Source organism: Trichosurus vulpecula, chromosome 3 (assembly GCF_011100635.1).
Source record: "Trichosurus vulpecula isolate mTriVul1 chromosome 3, mTriVul1.pri, whole genome shotgun sequence".
Lineage (NCBI taxonomy): Eukaryota > Metazoa > Chordata > Mammalia > Diprotodontia > Phalangeridae > Trichosurus > Trichosurus vulpecula.
Window position 1 is genome coordinate 343406069 of NC_050575.1, and position 21643 is coordinate 343427711.

General features: G+C 40.2%; 1 protein-coding gene across 1 annotated transcript in view; it reads right to left on the reverse strand.

Moving 5' to 3' along the window:
* Window positions 1-21643, reverse strand: part of LOC118843684 (stonin-1-like) — a 91240-nt gene that overhangs the window by 30030 nt on the left and 39567 nt on the right. The window contains exons 3-4 of the mRNA XM_036751434.1: window positions 9914-10015; window positions 9558-9681 (exon numbers count right to left, since the gene is read on the reverse strand). Of these exons, the coding sequence (XP_036607329.1) occupies window positions 9558-9681; window positions 9914-10015 (226 nt within the window). The remainder of the gene's footprint in view (window positions 1-9557; window positions 9682-9913; window positions 10016-21643) is intronic.

Consider the following 21643-nt stretch of genomic DNA (forward strand, 5'->3'; position numbering starts at 1 on the left):
AACAAAAATATTATTTGTAGCATGGGATGGTGGTTTTCTGTGAGGGAGAAGAGAGCCAGAGGAAACAATGATGTTTTTTTTTAAAGACATCAATAAAAACTTTATTTTTAAAGACTTGGATTTGAATTTTACCTCCAAAACTTAGCACCAATATGACCATGAGGAGCCAGTCACTTAACCTCAGTTTCTCACCTAAAAAATGGAAATAATATTTGCAGTACCTACCTCACAAGGTTCAGTGAAGATATAATCCTAAAGCACTGTGCACATGTTACACTCTTGAAATAGCTCTACATACATGAATTTTTCTTTCATCTCAAACAACTATTCAAAGAAAACACCTGAAATACCTGTTTTCTGAATAAATTATCTACAAAAGACATTTCTTCATGGATGCATAAAATATCTCTCGAGAGATCATTTGCAGATTCCGTCTCCATCATTTAAAAAAAAACACCATAGAAGTGAAACAGCAAAAATTGGTGGTTAATGAAGCACAAAATTATTTTTACCCTCAGTTCATCTCCAGTTTTGCCATTAATAAACACTCCATTAGAAACATTCAGTTGTCAGAAATGGAGTGACGGATCACAATGACATCACTCTTAATTATTTGAAGTGGCCACAACTTAAACAGTGTAACTAAAGTCATTGCTTGACAGGAAAGCAAAATCTGATTATACCAGTTCCAATAACTGATATAATCAAGTTTCCTGAGAGAAAAAAAAATCTTTCCATCTTAGATAACTTCCAAGGAATCCTGAAGGACATGTATTTAAAGGAGCCAAGATAACTATGTTAATAAAAGTTTACTTCCCATGAAATAAGAGCATTTAACTAATTAATAGTTTAATTTTACAATGCAATTTCTCAAAGCCTTTAGATCTTGTTATTTAATTTTAACACCAAATCATCCCAGAAGTTATTGAAATGACTTGTATGGAACATATTAAAGATAAGTGCTAGAACACAAAAGGCCTGACCTCCACTTACATTGTAATTATATGTGGGCTTCTACAGAATTTTTTTTAATTTTGCTTAAGATTTAGATCAATTTCATATTGCAGAAGTATAGTTTCTTTAATTATTTTGTAAAATAATATAAGTAGGGTCACAGCACATTTTCTTTCAGAACTGGAATAAAGTGTACACAATGTGTTAGAAAGCATATTAGACTTGAAGTTAGAAAATTTGAGATCCCTCGAACTTCTTATATGACATGGGAGGAGTTATGCTGCCCTCTCTGGGCCTCTACTTTCTCACCTGTAACATGAGGCGATTGCATCAGATGAGCTAACATGCTGTGATCCTGTGGGTCACTGGGCTCTGAACATCTCATGCTGACATGAAGCCAGCTACCAAAAGAAGCTAATTCCCAAAAGGTCAAAAACTGGAGGAGCAACCACATATGGGGGTCGGGAAGAAACAAGATGTTCAATAATCTACGGGCCAGCTGTTCTTGGTAGCATTTTTTTATTACTTGCGCTATTTTCACAGCAATTCTCAATTTTCCCTTTTCTCTTACATAAAGGCACATTTGGACATGTTGGAAGAAGGGAAGGGGGATTTGAACAAGTGTTTACAGCTACAGGTATCTTAGGATAGCAGTAAAGACCCGGGACTCAAGACTACTGAAATCAGAAAGTGACAGAACCCACTAAGTGGTCCTGATGGCTTAATCAGGGTCATCTATTTTGTCAATACACTCAGTCAAAATTTAAAAACTTTTGAAAATAGAGAGAAAAGGTAGCTAGTTTCATGATAGCTCTACCAATCTAGTCATTAATCTGTGTTTGAAGAATGGTGAACTATATTTAAGTGAGGCATTAGGGGACGACCCTCTCCTCTCATACAAAAGCAATTTATTTTCTCTTCTGTAAATTCTGTAAATTCAGTTTGAGCTTGACATCCAAGGTAGAGAAGAGCCACTGGAAGGGCATGATTTCATCCGGGGGGATTCTATACAAATCCTAGTATAATCAAGGCTTTGAAAAGAAGACAAAGAAAAAATCCAGACCCCTTAGGAAGATGGGGTACTGTAATTAAGAGGCATCTCAAATTTATAAGACTATTTACTTAAGAGTCTTACTTGTAAGAGGGCTGAAGATGAAAAGGTATAAAAACAAGACTAAATTTGCACTCTACAAAAACAGTCTAAATTGTTTCTTTGCCTTGAACTCCTTCATTAAAAATGGAGAAGAGGAGGAAAATCTCCTTGTCTTAAATGTAATTATTTCTATTATTCTAACATCTGGAGTATAGAATCCAAATAAAGAATTGAATGAAGACTAGTAATATTTGTGCTAGTTGCAGGTCTCATTTTTTTTTCCAGACCTTAATCACTGGTAATACTACCATCTTGTGGCAAAATTGGAGTATTGCAACTTTTACTCAAGAATAGAGAATTGTAAGATTCCAGAACATGACTTTGAGATAAAATAGGGTTATGGTGATGGGAAAGGAGTACTTTCCCTTTTCTTCAGGATCAAAAATCTTCAAAAGGTAAATAAAAACTAAAAATTGTTTCACAAGCTAATATTTTAAATTAAAAAGGGAAACAAGGTGGGATGATAAACAGTTAAAGTTCAAATGGAAGTACTACCAGTTTACAATAGAATAAAAATGCTACCATTTGACAAAACTGCTGACTTGGATAATAAAAGGCACAACTAGTTAATAAGAACGGTACTGGATTCTAAGCGCTAGGTTTATACAGACTAAGCCTGGCTCACTTTGTTCTCATCCAAACCTTCCCCAGGGAAACTCAAAATATAGTTCATTTCTCAGTGTCTACAGATGTAGGGGAAAGTACCCTCAGTCAGCTCTCATACATGGCACCTAGCTAATAACATTTCAGATAATAGGTCAGCATTTATTTTTCCCACAGAAAGCCTATAAAACAAAGGCTCTATAGTAACCCTATCTACCACAGAACAACTGAAGACATTTCTTTTTCCCCCTCTTATAAATCCCAGCTTTCTCGAAGCACTCAATAGTTCTCAAGCCTAACAGCTTCATCCTATCCTGTAAGGGAAAAACATTTGTGAGCAAATAGAAGTGAAGTACTCATGCACTAGACCAACACAAGCCAAAAGCTCATAGGGGTGATAGAAATCATGTGGTTCAACCTCTTCTCCCCAGGAAGACAAGTCCAAGAACTCAGCCCCATTCAAAATCCGCACCCCCCCTCTTCTCTAAGAGGTTGGGCACAGAAACTCCAGCCACTCCACCAACATATCCTTTGCTGGTACTCCCAACTCACAGAGTTCTCTTCTCCGTGTCTGCCATCTCTGGAGCCCATATCCCACCAATATTTGCCCATTGCTAGATCCAGCAGTTCTTGCCACTACACTACTGCCCCAGGTTCTGCCATCTCTGAGGATAAGAGGCTCTACCATCTGCATGACTGCCCACTCTGGACATGAAAGAAGAGGGAGAGAGAAGTAGGTAGACCCTTACAAAGCCATACCAAGACAAAACTTTCAACCTCCAGGATCCAAAGTCTACTTTCCAGTCTGTCTCCATTTTCCATGAATCTAACTGACTGCTGCAAGTTGACCTGATTCCCTTCAGAGACCTAGATGGCTCAGATATACAACAGGGCCTGACAAAAGCAAATCATCCCCCAAATGCCAGAAGTCAATCAATGGGAATGTTCATACCCATCAAAGAGACAGATTTATAGCTGGAAAAAAAAACCTTAAGGATCATTCATCTAGTCTAATCATCTCATTTTACAGGAGGAAAACGACTCACAAAAAAACAACTGAATGGACCAAAACTACACAGGTAAAATGGCAGAGTCAGGATTCAAATACAGGTCCAAATTCAGCACTATTAGCACCTACCCCAAGCTGCCCCCATAATCAAAGTCCCAAAGGCCTAGTCCTTTAACCTTACCAAGGTGCCCAGGCTTAGTCCTGGTCACAGCCTCTACATTTATATCCCCTATAACTCAAAACACTGAGAAATAGACAGAGTGCTAGGCTCTCAAGCCAGAAGGACATGGGTTGAAGACCCATCTTTGACATATACTTTCTATGTGGCCCTGAGCAAGTCCCTTATCCTCTCAGGGCTCTGGACAACGTCAAAAACAGGAAATGATCTATAGCAACATAAGTCACAGAGGAAGGGAATTCTCTCTTCTAGGCCTTCCCTAAACCAAAAGCTCAGTTGTGTGTATATTTATCCACAATCCTTCAAATCCTTTCATTCTATGGCAGGAAACAAGACTAACACAATCTGGAAAAAATTTCTGCTTTCACTTATTTTTTTTCCATTTTGACCCAAGCCAGTCTACAGGTTATATATTTATTTACAATAATACAATGGGGATACTGACAGGAAAACAGATCAAAACCAATTAGAGCACGAGTGTTTCAAGCATGGCAGATCAGGAAGTAGAAATGACACAAAGTAGAAAGAACTGCTTGACTAGGCCAAGTCTCTGCAGAAGCAGCCCCACACGGGAAAAGACACAATTTTAAGACCCAGAGGAATTGGTTCTCAAGGCATTTGGAGGAGGGGAAGAAACCAAAGGTTTAGATAAAAATTCAAGACTTTACCAACACCCAAAAAAAGTATAACAAGAGAATATTAATAACTACCAGCCCAGAGACTTAAAAGCCTCCATATACATCAATGGCATCCTTGATACAGGTATAAGAAGAGAACAGAAAGACTTTCACGACAATATTCCATAAAAGACCAATAGGTCTTTTAGGCACATAATTGATAGAAAGAAGTAGAAGATACAAGGTCTCTCTATTTATCACTTGACTATGAAAAAGCATTTTATTTGGTGGCACAAAACATCACCTTTACGGTTTTCTTCCAGCCATATGTCTCCTACATGTACATCAAGATCATACAAGATTCAGAATTCTTTTATATAGGATGGCTCTCTGGGAGAGGGGAGAAGGGGAAAGACAGGGATACAGGGAAAAAACAGACAATGTAGAAATAAAAGATCAATAAAATTTTATTTTTTTAAACCATTCAAGATCCTCAAAATCGAAAAAAATGGAAATAACTTTGTTCAAAAATCTTCTGGTTACAAATATCAAGTAGAGCAAACAACTGCTCACCAGCAAGGGTTTGCCAACATCATGGGACGTGTGGAGCACAGAATCCAAATCACAAGATTCCCTATAGTGAGGTCTTGTCTGCATGTGACACTTAGCTCAAGCCCCAGAATGCGAAAAATTATTCTGGGCCAAGCATATCTCAGGACAGTGTAATGATTCAGGTGCAAGGTTAAAATGCAACAAGACAATCATGGACAACAAAGTATAATAAAAAGTTGTTTTACTATAAACAAAAGATAAAAAGGACATAATTCCTAAGTTTAAAAAAAAGATAATAATCCAAATAAAATGGATACTCTTCTCTACCTCCATATTCACCATGGCAAACAGTTATACTAGATGTAATAAGGCACAGCCATGAAGCAATGGAATTTCCACTAAAACTTTAGATATCAATTTCCTATAGGCTGGGCATTTTATGCCTCAAAGGCAAGGAAGTCAAAGCAATGATACTAATAATGGCCTCCCCACTGCCTTATAATACAGATGATGTTCCTACTACAAGGTCTACGATTACCCAAAAGAGTTTTTAAAAGCCTATTATCCATGCAACTGTATACCATAATCTGGACAATCCATAGAAATTGTCATATAAGTTTAACAGACACTGCAAATGGACAATTTGCTGGCCCAAAAGTAAGCAGGTGGGGAAGGGCAGGTCTGATGGTCTTTGAGACATTTTCCAGTGCTTTTAATACAGAAAATTGGGGATTAGGTGGTCAATGGATCCCATAATATTATGATTACTCTGATACTTTAGTGCATATGTGATTTCCTTGATGTAGGTATTCCTCGCAATGAGGATGACAGTGACTTCCCATTCTGTTTGACTCTTGTCCCTACTCTACTGTAAACCTTTTGGAGGATTCAGTAAATCTGTCAGGGACCTACCTCTATACCCAAGGGTCTCATCTTTTTAACACCACCATTCTTCTGGTGACACTGCATGGCTGAGAGCCAAGGAATATGATAGTTTTGTTGAATATCACCTAAAAGGCAACGGAAAGGCATGTGGTAGGCGTGAGCAGGCTGTAACATATTACCAATGAAGAGATATATGATTGAAAAAAAAAAAGAAGCAGGGCCTCACAGAAGCAAGAGGTAGCCATACAGGTTGTGTGCTCTTCTGGTATCAACGACAAGAAATAGACCATTAGATTGTGAGCTCCTTGAGAGCAGGGGATGTCTTATGGCTTTCTTTGTATCCGCAGTGCTTAGCAGTGTGTCTGGCACTTAATAACCACTTAAATGTGTATTGATTCTGAGAGGCAGGTTCCTGGCACATTTAGCAGACCCTCTGAAAGATTTACAAAAGAATATGAACAAGAGTCAACCGGGATAAGAAGATATGAATAAGCTGCTACTTCATTCCATATACATATATATATACACATATGGAATATATATTCCATATATATAAATAACCATATCAAGTAAACCACAGATCCACTAAAGCAGAAGGGTTTTATTTGTGGTGGACCCCTTCTGTCAGTCTGGTGAAACCTACAGGCTCCTCAGAATAATGCTTCATTGCCTACATTCAAAATCATCAACAACAAACATTTATTAAGCACCTACTATATGCCAGGCACTGTGGGATACAAAGAAAGATAAAAGACAGTCCATGCTCTCAAGGAGCTCACAGTCAAATGGGAGAGACAACATGCAAAAAAAAATATGGACAAACAAGCTACATATAATATAAATTGGAGATGATCAATATAGAGAAGGTGTTAGCAGTCAGGGGAACTGTCTTGCAGGAGGTAGGATTTAAGGTATAAGTCTTGAAGGAAGCCAGAAGGGAGACTGTTCATGGGAGACAGCCAATAAAAAAAATGCAAAACTGTGAGATACAGTGTCATGTGTGAGGAACATCAAGTAAAGCAATGTTCTTAGACTGCAGAGTATGGGGAGAGGAATGAAATGTAAGAAGATTGCAAAGACAGGAAAGGATCAGGTTGTGAACAGCTTTAAAAGCCAATGAGAGGATTTTATATTTGCTCTTGGGGATGATGGAGAACCAAATAAGATAGAAGAGGCTAATATAGTCAGACTGGCATATTAGAAACATCAATTTGACTGAATGGAAGGTGGTATGGCACAGAGAGAGACTTGAGGCAAGCAGACCCACCAGCAGGCTCCAGCAATAAATGGTTCAGGGGTGAGGTGGTGAGAAGCTACACCAGAGTGGCAGCTGTATTCATGGACAGAAGCAGACACATACAAAAGATGTCGGGAAGGTAGAAACAACAAGATGAGGCAACAAATTAGATAGACAAGATGAAAAAGAATGAGAAGTTAAGGACAATGCTAAGGTTGCAAGTCTGGTGATAGAGAGAGGAGCTGTGCCCTTAACAGTAATAGATTGATTTAGGAAAAAAAAAAAGAGTGATAAGTTCCATTTTAGACAGGCTGAGTTTGAGATGTCTACTGTATATCTAGTTCAAGATGTCGAATAGGCAATTGGTCTGTGAAATCTGTTGTTTCCTTAATATGGGTATTCTTTCCAACATGTGAGACTAGAGGTGAGAAGAAAGCTTAGGGCTGGATACATAGACCTGAGTATCATCTCCATAGAGATAATTAGATCCACAGAAGCTGATGAGATTCCCCAAGACAAAGGAAAAAGAAAAGAATTCTAAGACAGTATCTTGGGGAGGATAACCAGCATTAGTGGGCAAGCCCAGGATGAAGTCCAACAAAATGGACTTAAAAGGTTAGATGAGATGAGATGACATATGATAAGATGAGGAGGAGAACCTGTAGAGAGCAGCATCATGAAAACCTAGAGAAAGGAAAGAAGAACCAGAAGAAGAGTGTGTGATCAAGTGTCAAAGGTTGCAGGTGGTTTAGAAGGATGAGGACTGAAGAAAAAGTCAGTAAATTTGGCCATTAAGAGATCATTAGAAACTCTGGGAAAAGCACTTTCAGTTGAATGATGATCAGAAGCCAGAGTGTAGAGGAAGTAGTGGCACTAATTGTAGACAGCTTTCTCAAGGAGTTGAGCCATGAAAAGGAGAAGTAGAAGATGACCATGAGTGGGGATGGTTGAATCAAATGAGAGTTTTCTGTGGATAGAAGAGACATTGTAGACAGCAAGGGAACAACCAGCATATAGGGAGAGACTGAAGATTAATGACAGAGTGAGGGATGATTGCCCCCCCCTCCCCGCAATCTTCAGAAGATGACAAGATATGGGATTAAAAGGGAACGTGAAAGAAGGAGGGTCACCTCATATGAAACAAAGTGAAGGAAGAGATAGTGGGAAATGAGAAGCAATTGCTACGGCAATTAACAGAAATGTTTAACTTCAATCAGATGTTGGTAAAAATAAAGATGAAATTATTTTTCCCATCCAAGTTCACAGACCCTCCAAAATCTATTCATAAATGGGATCTGTGGAACCAGGTAATGAACCCCTGCACTAGAATATCTAAGTTAATAAAGATATCGTAGAATCTTTTGACTACCTAATTCCTAATTCTATTCTAGCTTTCTTCCTTTGAAGTGATTTTAGTAAAACTTGTTTATGTATATACTGAGAGAAACAAAAAAGTTCTATGAAGAAAAAAAAATAATAAAGCTAAGGAAGACTAAATAAATCTTTCAGTCAGAAGCAACAATATCAATTTTTATCCTTTATCAGCTAATCAATATTATTTAAATAGATACACTATTATGAAAAAAAACATTCCCTTAGCAGCAGTGGAACTGATTCAAAAGGTCCAGGATAAAGATAAAATTCATGTGGTCAATTTCTAGTAATTATTTTATGAATCCAAAACAAAGAAATAGCCTGACTTTTCTCCATATTTTCATTAACTCCCTGTTTTGCTTCCAATCTACATATATAAATAGTAATACTCCAAGTAAGCAGAATAAGCATGTATTCCTTCTTTTTTGCTTGTATTTGTATTCCCAGCACTTATCACAGAATTCGACACAGTAAGCCCTTAATAAATGTTTTATCTATAACTATATGTATATATATGTATAAAATTACATACATAGGTACATGCAAATACCACACACACACACACACACACACACACACACACACACACACCCCTTTCCTTAAGCAGCTTGACAGCAATGGCTTCCTAGGCTAGAGCACTCTTTGACCAAAACCCAAGATAACCTCAGTGATTTGGGACATGGATGCTATTCCCCACAGACCCCAAACTGTACAATCTACCCTTTTGGGGTATACAAGTAATAGTTTTGTGGATTTGGTGCAAGACCTTTTTTTAACCTCATGCTTTATTTGGTCAGGGGTTAGTATCCATTTACAATTAGAAACTAGGGATTTCTTACCACGGGATAAGAATTTACCCTGGGTCCATCTGAAGATGAGTTTATCTTGAATGTGCAAATATTTCCCAATAACAGGCAATAGTTTTCCTAATTTAGAAAAAGAAATGGAACCCAGTAACCCTGAATCACAATGCTCCTTCACAAACTATATCCAACCTGTTGACGTCTGTATTGTTTGGTGCAAATTATGTGGCAACTGCAGAGTGAAGAGGGGGCCCGGGTGGCTATTTCTGAAGAAACCTTCTGTTGCCTTAGACTGCATCACCTTCGTCTCCCACAGCTAGGAGAGGGGCAAAAATTCTCTTTTAAAAAATAAAAACAATTGTGATATCTGTTTCAACTGAAAATTAGCTTTTTAAATATATTTTTTCAAGTGTTAGCAAAATGAATAGCTATATCTAAGCAGTAACTTTAAATAATAAACAATAATTAGAATGCAGAGCAATGAGATGGTTATCAATTTTCTTGACTAAGAGACTTAAGGAAAAACCTTTTTTTTTACTGCTACAAACCTGCTTTAAGTCTTTCAGGACTTGTTCTTCCACCCCTTCTTCTGAAAATAGATCACGGACCCCTTCAATCACATCTTCAATGACAGATCTATAGAGCTTGGGCTGAACAAAAACAATTGTTAGGATTTTTAATTCTCAGGTTCAAATTTATTTAGCTTTGATAAAGTACACACACTTTGGCCTGTCTCATCACTTAAATATGAGATAAAGAAGTCCACAAAATGATTTTGACTAAGCTCCCTCCTCACCCTAAACAATACTATGAGCCTGACATATAGTCATGCAGCTATCTGCAGGACCCAGTTGGAAGACTCCGGTGAAGCATGGAACAGTAATCCCATGAAGTTGTACTGTTACTGTTGCTATTCCTACAGAGTGAGGAATGAATTTTAAGTGATATAGAAATAAACCTGTTTTCCAATGATTCACTTGTCAAAAAGACCAATAGAATTTTTTTTAATTTCTATAAGACATGAACTATACTGTTCCCACTATTGGATTTTCATCATACGCAAGCTAGAAAGGCAAAACAAACACCTATTACAGGTTAATGCCGTTTGGTATTCTATATAACCCAAAATTCCGAACTATTGTCAAATTAGACTAAAGTGGCAATGACAACAGACATTTATATAATGCTTTAAGGTTTTCAAAGCACCTTCCTTGCAACAACCCCTTGATGGTAGGGGGGAAACAGTACAAATGATTGATTTTATCAGTGAGGGGGAACTCGTTGGTGTAGAAACTGGAAAATTCTCTTCACGAACACACATGAGAAGTTTCTCTGAAATTTATGGTTCTTTGGAGCTATCTGTTGTACAAGTCAAATGACTTACCCGTAGTCACACAACCAGTATGAGTCAGAGGCAGGACTTAAACACAGGTCTCCCAAACTCCACAGCTGGACCTCTCCCCATAACAGCATGTTCCTCATTTTACAGATGAGAAAACTAAAACTCTAAGAGATAAGTTATCCAAGATCACACAGCTAGTTTCTGATTTCAGCCCAGGTCTGCTGACTCCAAGTCCATCAATTCATCAAAACTTATTTCTTGACAAATAAAGCTAAGAAATTTATTCTAAAAGACTTGATAGTTTTCTTAAAGCCATCATATGAATTTTATGCAAACAACTAATGACAGATTAAACAGTGTTGATCAATGGGCTAAAATAAACATTAAATCCAATATTAAATAAGTTTGGCTTTCAGAACCATAAAAGTTGCACTCCTCACCTATAACTAAAAGGTGCTAATTACTGGTCAACTCTGGCTTCCACTAATCACCCACTGGCAAGATGGGAAGTATAATTTTAAGTTACTTAACAATCCAACCAAAGTATAAAACTCTCTAACAGCCTTTACCTTACCCCAGAACACACCCATATACTCCTACAGAATTTTCAAGCCTAAATACTATATAGTACCTATGATTTTTTAAAAGTAATACTTATACAATATTTACAAGACTATGGACAACAACAATCAAGCTTTCCCTCCAGAAAAATTTACAAAGAAAACAAAGTAGAGGGGCAGCTAGGTGGTGCAGTGAGTAAAGCACCAGCCCTGGAGTCAGGAGGACAGGAGTTCAAATGTGCCCTCAGACATTTGACATACCTCACTAGCTGTGTGACCTCGGGCAAGTCACTTAACCCAAATTGCCCTTCCTTCCCCCCCTCAAAAAAGAAAAAGAAAAGAAAGTAGATACAGACTTCCTAGTTAGACCCATCTAAATTGATTATATTTAAGATCAGGGAAGTCCTTAAGACCAAAATACCTTCAAACTCTCCCCCAAGGATCTGTAGCAATGAAAAAATCAGCTAGGATATAATTCTGACCTAATTCAAAATATTTACTGAACAAAGCCCCTCTTCTGGGACTCTTAAGAAAAAATTTATATTAACTTCACCATCCCATATCTTTATTAGAACCAGACATAGAGAGAACATAATCAGCTGGTGACTATTTCCCTCCCAGAAATAATCTGTTAGAATTAACTAATCACTTTAAAAAGCAGAATAGATGGTATATTTATATTTCCATCCATAAACACTTAACACAAATTACAATAAATATGAGCCATACTTGAAATACACACTGAAATATGTATTTAACAACTCATTGCTCTTGAAACCTTTACAACTTAAACTGCCTTAACAACTTACTTCCCTTTAAATGAATTCAACATTATTTGTAAACCAACTGGTACTGTGGGAAAAGTTCTCGAGTTCTGGACCCGGGTGTAAATCCTCTCTGACAATTACCAATCTGTGTGACCACGGACCTGTGTGTATTTCCTTATGAAAACGAAGGGGTTAGACTAAGTGGCACTAGGCGAGTCACTTAACTGTCTGCCTCAGTTTCATCTGTAAAATGAGTGATAACACCACCCACCTCCCAGGGTTATTGTGAGGATCAAATGAGATACTTTATAAATGCTTGGCAAACCTTAAATATCTTCGTCAATTATATTATTATACCCCCTATCCTTTGTTTATCCACATTTTCCCTATGCTCAGAAATTAAAGATATCGACCAACCACGCTTTGGGGGTTGGGAGGGGTGGGGCGGTATAAGAAAGCAATCTGTCATCAAAGAGCCACATTCCAACAAAATGAGCCGGAGAACCCCAAGGTCCCGGATGCGCAAACCAAGAACGCAAAAATTAGAGCCCAACTCTTCTAGCGTAGCGGTATGTAGAGATGGAAGGGCTCCCATTTAGGTTCTAAAGGACGTTCTTTCCCGATCCTGCGGATAACACCTTGGTAACAACAGCTCAGTCACCTTCACCCCCAAAAGAGTGATGACCCTCTCCAGGATCCCAACATTCATGGACTCTCAGAGGGGCTAGGGGGTTCAAAGATCACCTAGTGTGACAAATGCCGGAACGGGAATCCCCCACGCTTCATGATGGGAACAAAACACGGGTGGATTTGTAACGTGAGAACCTGAATTCGAATCCCAGCTCTGCCACCTACAGACAACTCACTTAATCTCTCTCTCAGTCTCCTGTACAGAAAGAAGAGGCTGGACTAGGTGGTCCCTGCTGGGGGGAGGGGGAAGGGGAGGGGGAGGGGGAGGAATCCTCGCAACTCCAAAACCACGAGGGTGTGCAATTAGCCAGCCTTCGCTTGAATGGCTCCAGTGACGCGGAACCCGCTACCTCTACTCCGATTTTCCACAGCGGCACGTACAAATTTTATCTGACGTCGTGGCAAAATCTGACTTGCAACAAAATCTCCCCGGAGGACCGCCCCCCACCCCCACGCCTTCGGAGGTGCCCCGGGCTAATTGTGTGACCTCGGAAGAGTCACGGAGAGGAGCCGGGGGCTCAGTTTCCTCATCTGTAAAAAGGAGGGACTGGAATAAGAGGCCCTCTTCCGGCTCTACGGCCCATGTGGTCCATCTTCCGCCGGCTTGGCGCTGCTGCAAGGCCCGCTCAGGAGGCCCTGGGCAGAGCGGAGCCCCAGTAACCCGGCCAGGGGCCAGCCCCCGCCCCCGGACAACGGCCGGCCAGGCCCGAGCAGGTGCCCCCGGGACAGTAGACGCGTGGGAGCCCCGCTTTTTGGGCCCTGGAGTGCGCGGTGCTGCCCCGGCCCCCGGTGGGGGGCGCCCCCCTCGGACCCCAGAGAGGGGATGGCCCGGGCTGGGGCAGACCTCGCCGTTGGCTTTGAACTTGGAGGGGGAGGGGGAGGAGGTCCCGGGGAGGAGGAGGACGAGGGCGGGAACGGCCGCAGAAGCCTCGGACCCAACCTTACCACGGGGTTGGCGTAGGCCATGACGGCGGCTCCGCTCGAAGCCCAGTCCCGCCCTGCGGGTGGCTCCGGTCTATAACGCCCGCCGCCCGCCCCGCGCAGTCGCAGCCGCCGCTGCCCCGCCCCCACATTGCAGCCCCCACCACCACCACCACCTGCGCCGCCCTAACCGTGACCCTGCCGGCCCGACTACCTAAAGGGGGAGGGGAGCACGCCGCGGGACGGAGTAACTGAAACGATGAAGATTGTTAACCGTGGGGGAGGGGGGACCAGAAGGACACCCGGGGGCAGCAGCCGGGGACCCGGGGCAGGGGCGGGGCCGTTGGAGCTCGACTAGGGCAGCCTCCCCAGTCTACCGCCCCTCTGTCTACCAGCTGCAAAGGATTTCGAGGCCCAGCTGGTCCCTGACGCGCCTTCTCCCTTCCTTTTTTTTTTAAATTGATGAGGAAACCGAGGTCAAGGGGATACCCTCTATTAACCTAGATAGGTGTCACAGTCATCATTTGAACCCAAGCCCGCTGAGTGCAAGGCCCAACTGGTCTTTCCCTTGTGCTCTGGAGCCTCCCTGCTCTGGCTTCCAATCCAGAGTTTTCCTGCTTTGCTGGGGGCAGGAAAAATCGCAGGGATGTTGGGAGGGAGGGCTTCATTGGTAGCGTCGGAAACGCCCCACCCCCACCCCCAAGGGCGTTGGGGGGTGGTTGTAATCCGGGTCTCTGGAACTGAGATTTCCAGGTCAAGTCAGCAAGCACGGAGCGCCTACTGTGCGCCGGGCACGTGCTGAGCGCAGTGCCTACAAAGCAAGGCAGAGGACGGTCCTGATCTCAATGAGTTACTGTCTGATCGGGAAGACAACGTTTAAACAGCTGTGTACAAACAGAACGGTGTTGTGTGGGAACACACATACATACACATACTTACATACACAGATACGGCAATTTGGAGGAATCTCAGAGGAAGGTCGCTAAAATCCAGGAGCACAGGGTAACAGGCTTCCTGCAGAAAGTGGGACTTCAGCTGATAGGAAAAGAAAGCCTGGGGGAGGAGATGAGAGAGTTCCTAGCATGAGGGAACAGCCAGAGAAAATCCCGGCATGCAGTCAATAAGCATTTATTAAGGACCTAGTGTGTTCCAGGCATCGTGCTAAATTTGGGGGATACAAAGAAATGCAAAAGTCAGGCCTGGCTCTCTAGTAGCTCACAGTCTAATGGTGGAGACAACGTGCAAATAACTATGTAGAAACAAGATATACACAGGATTTATTGGAGAGAATCAACAGCCCGAAGGCACTAGCCTTCAGGGGGATCAGAAGAGGCTTCAAATTGAAGGCCCGATTCAAGCAGAGTTTTGAAGGAAGCCAGGAGGCTGGATTTGAACTCAAGTCTCCCAGACTCCAGGCCCTGTTCTCTATCCACTGCACCACCTAGCTGCCCATAGACTTGGAACTAAGTCAAGTAGACACATAATCCTAATAAACTATGTGTCTTTAATCATTTCAAGAGAGTCACCATCATCACTGTGGTAACCCAGTAGAATGTACTTTACCACACATGGTTCCAGAGCATTAACCTTCAAGGAACATTTGGACATGTAAGAGGGGGCATTCTTTTGGGATCTACTACCCCCAAAAACTCACCAGAGAAGCAAATAACTATAACTGAGACTATGGTCTCAGCACTGTAGGTTGCTACTACTTGCTTTTTACATCATCCTATTGGCAAAGCTGACTAGGCATCAGAAGCACACTCCCAAAAATGAGGCCAAAATAGTCACTGCTCATAAAATAGCCCCTATGACAAAGCCAGAGGTACCCCTAAGCAACCATGAACCAAGAGAAATTCAATTATCCCTTCCCTTAACTCAGATTTGAAGCAGGTATATCCTTAATTTACAAACTAGGCAATGGATACTTGACTTACAATGATGTGATGACTCGCATAATAAGCTAGTCATTATAGATTGCCTACTAATTCCTTATGCAAAAGGCCAATAAGATATAGTCCTGACTCTCAAGGATCTGACAATGTAGTTTGAGAGATAAGATTAACACACTTGAAACAATCGGCAATAAATCAAAGCATCTGGACTCTTAAGAGTTTAAAGAAAGTGGGGTCATAGAAGAGATGGTTCTTGAACTGTCCCTTCAATTACAGGAAGCATTTGGAGAGATGATATGGAAAAGCACATAATAGAAGAAAAGAACACTAGCAAAGGCTGGAATTTGGGAATGAACACAGTATTTATGGGTGGGCAGTGATAGTGAGGAGACATATCTGACCCAAGAAGTAAGTAGTTTTATATTGGTGAAAAGCAGAAAAATTGACCTTACTACAGTGACCTTAACAAAAGGAAGATGTCATAAAACTGGAGGGGTGAAATAGGGCTAGATTGTGGGAGGATCTTGGAAGTAAGGCAAAAAAAAAAAAAAGCAAGTTAATTAGACTTATGCCTCCATCAGTAGAGAATCACTGTGGATTCTTCATCAAAGTGGCGATAAGCATCCCAAAGACACATCTGTTGCTCTGTTTAGTTTGCAGTCCAATGTGAGAGCGGAGGAATTGGCCTCTCAGAAAGGGTTGTTTTCTGAAAGTGATATTTTTAGGAAGAGTCTTCCAGTAGCCATGTGGAGGATGATTGAAGAGGTGAGAGACTAGAGAAAGACATATTAGTGAGAAGACCACTTCAGTAACCCAGGCGTGGAGTAGTAGTAGTAGTAGTAGTAGTAGTAGGAACAGAGAAAGGGAGACACTTGAAGGACACTGTGAAGGAAGAATCACCAGAATTTATCAAAAGCTTAAATATAGGAATTTTGGGCTACTTAGCACCACATGGATAGAGTGCTGGCCCTGGAGTCAGAAGGGTCTGAGTTCAAATTTGGCCTCAGACACTTACTAGCTGTGTGGGTCACTTCTCTCTGTTTGCCTCAGTTCCTCATCTGTAAAATGAGCTGGAGGAGGAAATAGCAAACCATTCTAATACCCTTGCCAAGAAAACCCCAAACGGGGTCCCAAAGAGTCCAACAGTACTGAAAAACGACTGAATAACAACAAACAAATATGAGAATTAAGGAAGAAACATCAAAGAGTAACCCTAAGGGATAATCTGTGAGACACACAAACATCGCATACACCTCCCCTTGATATCCTTAAACATTGAGATTAGAGATACAAAAAATTAGCTTTGCCTTGTCACAAAAAGAGGGGCAACTCCAGGATAGGACATTCTGTTATTATCAATTACCCAGAATCTGGGTTAACCTGAGCCAATGTAAAATACCCTTCTCCTAAAACTCACTCATCTCCCATTAGGAAGGAACAATTTTTTGCAGCTGAGTCCAATTACAATCCAAATGCCCTACTCAAGGCAGGAAAATAGCTTAATGGTATTGCTCTGCCGAACGCAGGGTAGCATCTCCATAAAGTCCCTTCACGTTGGAAAATCTCATAGAGTCGCTCTCATGTAGTATTTCTGAAATTCTCCTTCCCAATGCGAGTTGAGTGAGCTTCAAGGGAATATTTTATATATGTTCAGATACTTCCAGAAGGGTTTCAAAATTCTCTGAGATTACCCCCAATTTATCCTGTTTCTATCTTGTTTGTACATAGCTCTGTGCATGCTATATTCCCTGTTAGACTGTGAAGTCCTTGAAAACAGGGACTGGTTTGGTGTTTCCTTTTTTGGTTTTTTTTGCCTTTCTTTGTATCTGTAGCACTTAACATAGTTCCTGGAACATAGTAGGCACTTAATAAATGCTAGTTAATTGACTGAAGCTACTTGACTGCTAGTTGGGTGACTGAAGTCAAAAAGACCTGGATTCAAGTCTTTCTGTTGACAAGTGTTAACCTAGTGACCACGGACAAATCCCAAGTGCCCTCGGGCAACTCTCTAAGATTTCATTATGGAGCAGCCATTGAGATCTGCATTGGTAGAAAGAATATTCACACAAAGGAGTTCTTCACACTGACAAAATCAAAGACCCAGACAAAATATGATTTATGTAATTTGCGTAACACTTTTAGAAAAGGGAGAGAGTATGAAATAAAACAGTAATAATGACTCCTATTTCTAGAACTCTATGATTTGCAATGTACTCTGCACACAAAAAATTTCAGAGGGAGGAAGTACAGATATTATCCCCAATTTACAGGTGAGTAAGCTGAAGATCAGAGAAGTTATTAAATGACTTCTCCAAATTCACATGATTGTTAAATATAGAAGTCAGAACTTAAACCCAGATTTTCTCACTCCAAGACCAATACCTAATACTATGCACCACATTAGCTTTGAGAGGATAACGCAAAAAGTTTCTGATTATTGAATTACTTATTTAGAAGTAAAATTTTAAATCAAGTTATATATCACTTACCAACCCCATCACTTTTGTAAATGAGAAAAGTGAGGCCCAAAAGGTAATTATCCAAAATGGCATGGCCATAGTTAGATCTAGAACCCAGGTCCCCCTGCTTCTAGTTCAATACTCTTCTCTATTAGAAGTCAATAGTCTGGGACTCAGATCTGTAAGTGTGAACCTATTCAAAATGAACATAATACTTCTGGACAGAAATACCAGTAATTTAGCTGCATTCCATTTAGGAAAAAAGGTCAATTAAGATTTCAATCATCAAATCACTTAACACTCTTTCCCTGATCAAGATCTGATGCTGTTTCCCATCTGCAGGATAGAGCTGCAAGTGGAAAACAAGGGGAGTAGTCTCTTCCTTTCTTATCTCTCCCAACTTCACTGGACCTGGACCTGGACCTGGACCTGGCATAGATTAAAGTCCTTCTCCCCTCGGCATGTTCTAAGGGCTAGTGTGAGTAAAAGGGCTGATGACCACTGTCTCCAGAGAGAAGGAGAGATAGTATAGAAGCCCACAGCACGAAGGCCTCAGTTGTGTTATAAGATATATTAAGACAGTCTCCTCATCCAAAGTTTTTGGACTCAGTTGAATCAAAGATGTAACGAGGCTACCTTATGTTAGAAATATGCTTGACACTGAAATTCAGATATCAAGGGCAATTTATTATTATTGAGGAATCCAAAGGAATTGGTAAATGTTCCTGGCCAGGAGCAGACTCCACCCTTCTTTAGGAAGAGGGAGAGGGGAATACAGGAGTGAGACCAACTTTATTCTGTTGGACTGACATAAATTGATGCACCATCAGCTTAGTACCTTCCTTCAGAGAACGGATTGGTCTGCTCCCTTCTGGGTTACAATCTTCCCTATACAACTCCAACATGCAACTCCTTGGTATGTTCCCCCCACCTCAACATATGTTCCATGTTCAAAAATGGCAGAAAACTCCCTGTGGGCATGTAAGGTAATATTCAATTAGCCAATTAAGCATGCCTCATAGCCATTGGACCCACTTTTCTCTTCAACCCTGACCATTATCTGGCCAGTTTAGACCAGTTTTCCTAACTTACTGAAACTGAGGTTTCTGCAAAACCACAAACTCTATTGGGATTGGCTGTTGACCCTCATCCTGGTTAATTATTATTCCCTTCTTTATTCAAACTGACCCTTCATTGATTATTCTGTGGAACTTAATTAACTCTTCTGTGGAAACCTAACTTTTACCAATCTCCCGCACTTGAAAAGACTTACTCAATTTCAATTCAATCTTCGTTGCCTGAAACTAAGAGACAGTCTTGTTTATGGTGACCATATTACTTAGGTGGGAATAACATCATGTTTATTAATTTGAGAGGTATTTTTTTTTAATTTGCCTTTGGACAATTTGAAAGGGGTCTCCTTAGAGCAATGTTCCTTTTAACCTAAGGTCCATGAATTAACTTTCTAATATATATTTTGATAATATATATTTATCTTTCTAATATATATTTTGATAATATATGTTTATATTTCTAATATATATTTTGATTTCTATTTTGATATAATTGGCTTCCTTTGTAATCCTAAGTATTTTATTTTATGTATTTAAAGTCTGAGAAAAGGTCCATAGGGCTCATAAGATGCAAAAAACCAAAGAAGACCTCAATTCAAATCCAGCCTCAGATACCTAGTAGCTACCTGGAAAAGTCATTTAATCTCTGTCTCAATTTCCTCATCTGTAAAATAGTATCCACCTCCCATGGTTGTTATGAGGATCAAATGAGATAATATTTTTAAAGCATTTAGCATAGTGCCTTACACTATGCTAAGCATATAGTAGGTGTTTAATAAGTGCTTCTTCCCTTCCCTTTCCCTTGAATTATGGTCCTTGGACTCCAAATCTAGGGTGCTGTCAGCTCTGTAATTATGTCTCAGTAACTCAAAGAGTACCTTGACTCTAAATATAGCAGCAACTCACTAGAGAACAGGGGGTGTACCTAATTCATGACAATGTCACCTTCATTTAAGGAAGGAAGATGAAGTGATCATTTTACAAGAGTGCTATCCATGGACCAAAAATGGTAATGATATGAACACACCACATTTATTTCAAATAATCACCTTTCTTATGCCATGTTTTCAAGTACAGAGATGAAGTGTATCACATTGACAAGGTATTTCCTATGTGAAAATTCAAATTTTTCAATCAAATAGTCTTAAGTGAGGCCATTCATTATACAGTGGCTATCATTATGGGATAAATAGAGTTTTATGGGAGTTAATTATGGGAACACATAGGGAATGAAAAGGAGTGCTGAGCCCTGGTTCTTCTTTGAGCAAAATACTGAACAATATTGATGGAAATTAGTATTTATAATTTTCTCAAGCCTCATTTTATTTTTTAAGGTGCTTTGCAAACTTTATTTTTTTAACATTCTCATTTAAATTTTTGAGTTCTAGATTCTATCACTCACTCACTCCCTTCCCTCTCCCCTCCCTGAGACTGTAAGCAATCAGATATAGGTTATACATGTGCAATTACGTAAAACATCTCCATATTAGTCATTTTGTACAAGAAAACTTGAATAAAAGAGGAAACGGAAAGTAAAAAATAACATGCTTCAATCTGTATTCAATCAATATCAGTTCTTTGTCTGGAGGCAGATAGTATGCTTCATCATTAGTCCTTTGGGATTGTCTTGGATCATCGTATTGCTGAGAAGAGCTAAGTCTATCAAAGTTGGTCATCGCCCAATGTTGCTTTTACTGTGTGCAATGTTCTCCTGGTTCTGTTCACTTCACTATGCATCAGTTCATGTAAGTCTTTTCAGGTTTTTCTGAAATCATCTTGTCAAGCCACATTTTAAGCAAAAAGAACCTGTGTATTTTGTACCTGTTAATGTTACTCAATACTAATTTCTATAAAATATAGCAATTATTAAATTGGATTCACTTCTTCACATTCTTTATTATCTCATTTCTCCTTCTTGGAGAAATCAGCAATTCAGTGCAGAGTTTCATCATGGCAGAAATCCATATCAGTGGATGCTCTACAGGGCTGTTTCCTGGACCTTTCTCTCTACAATTTGCATACTCTCACTGGCTTTAGTGGGTCCGGTTATCTTTGCAGGTGACTCCCAGATCTACTTATCCAGCCCTAAGCTCTCTCTTGAGTTCCAATCCTGCGTCACAGATTGCCTGTTGGACATTTCAAGCTGGATATCACATAAGGATCTCAAATTCAGCAGCATATCCAAAACAGAACTGATTATGTTCTCCCCAAAGTCCTTCCCTCCTCTAAATTTCCCCATTACTATGAGGTCACCAATCATGCAGCTATTTGGCCTCTGTATCATCCTTAACTCCTCTCTTGATCTCTTCACATATCCAGTACATTGCCAGATGTTACTGTTTCCACCTTCATTACATCTCTCACATATGTCTCATTCCCTCCACTCACATGGCCACCACATTAGTTTTAGACCCTCATCGCTTGTTGCCTATACTATTGAAAGAATTTTCTTATTGGTCTCCCCTGACTCAAATTTCTCTTCACTCCAATCTGTCCTCCACACAGTAACCACAGTGATTTTCCAGTGACTCCCTTTTTTCTGCAGAATCAGTCTTTTTTTTTTAACATTTA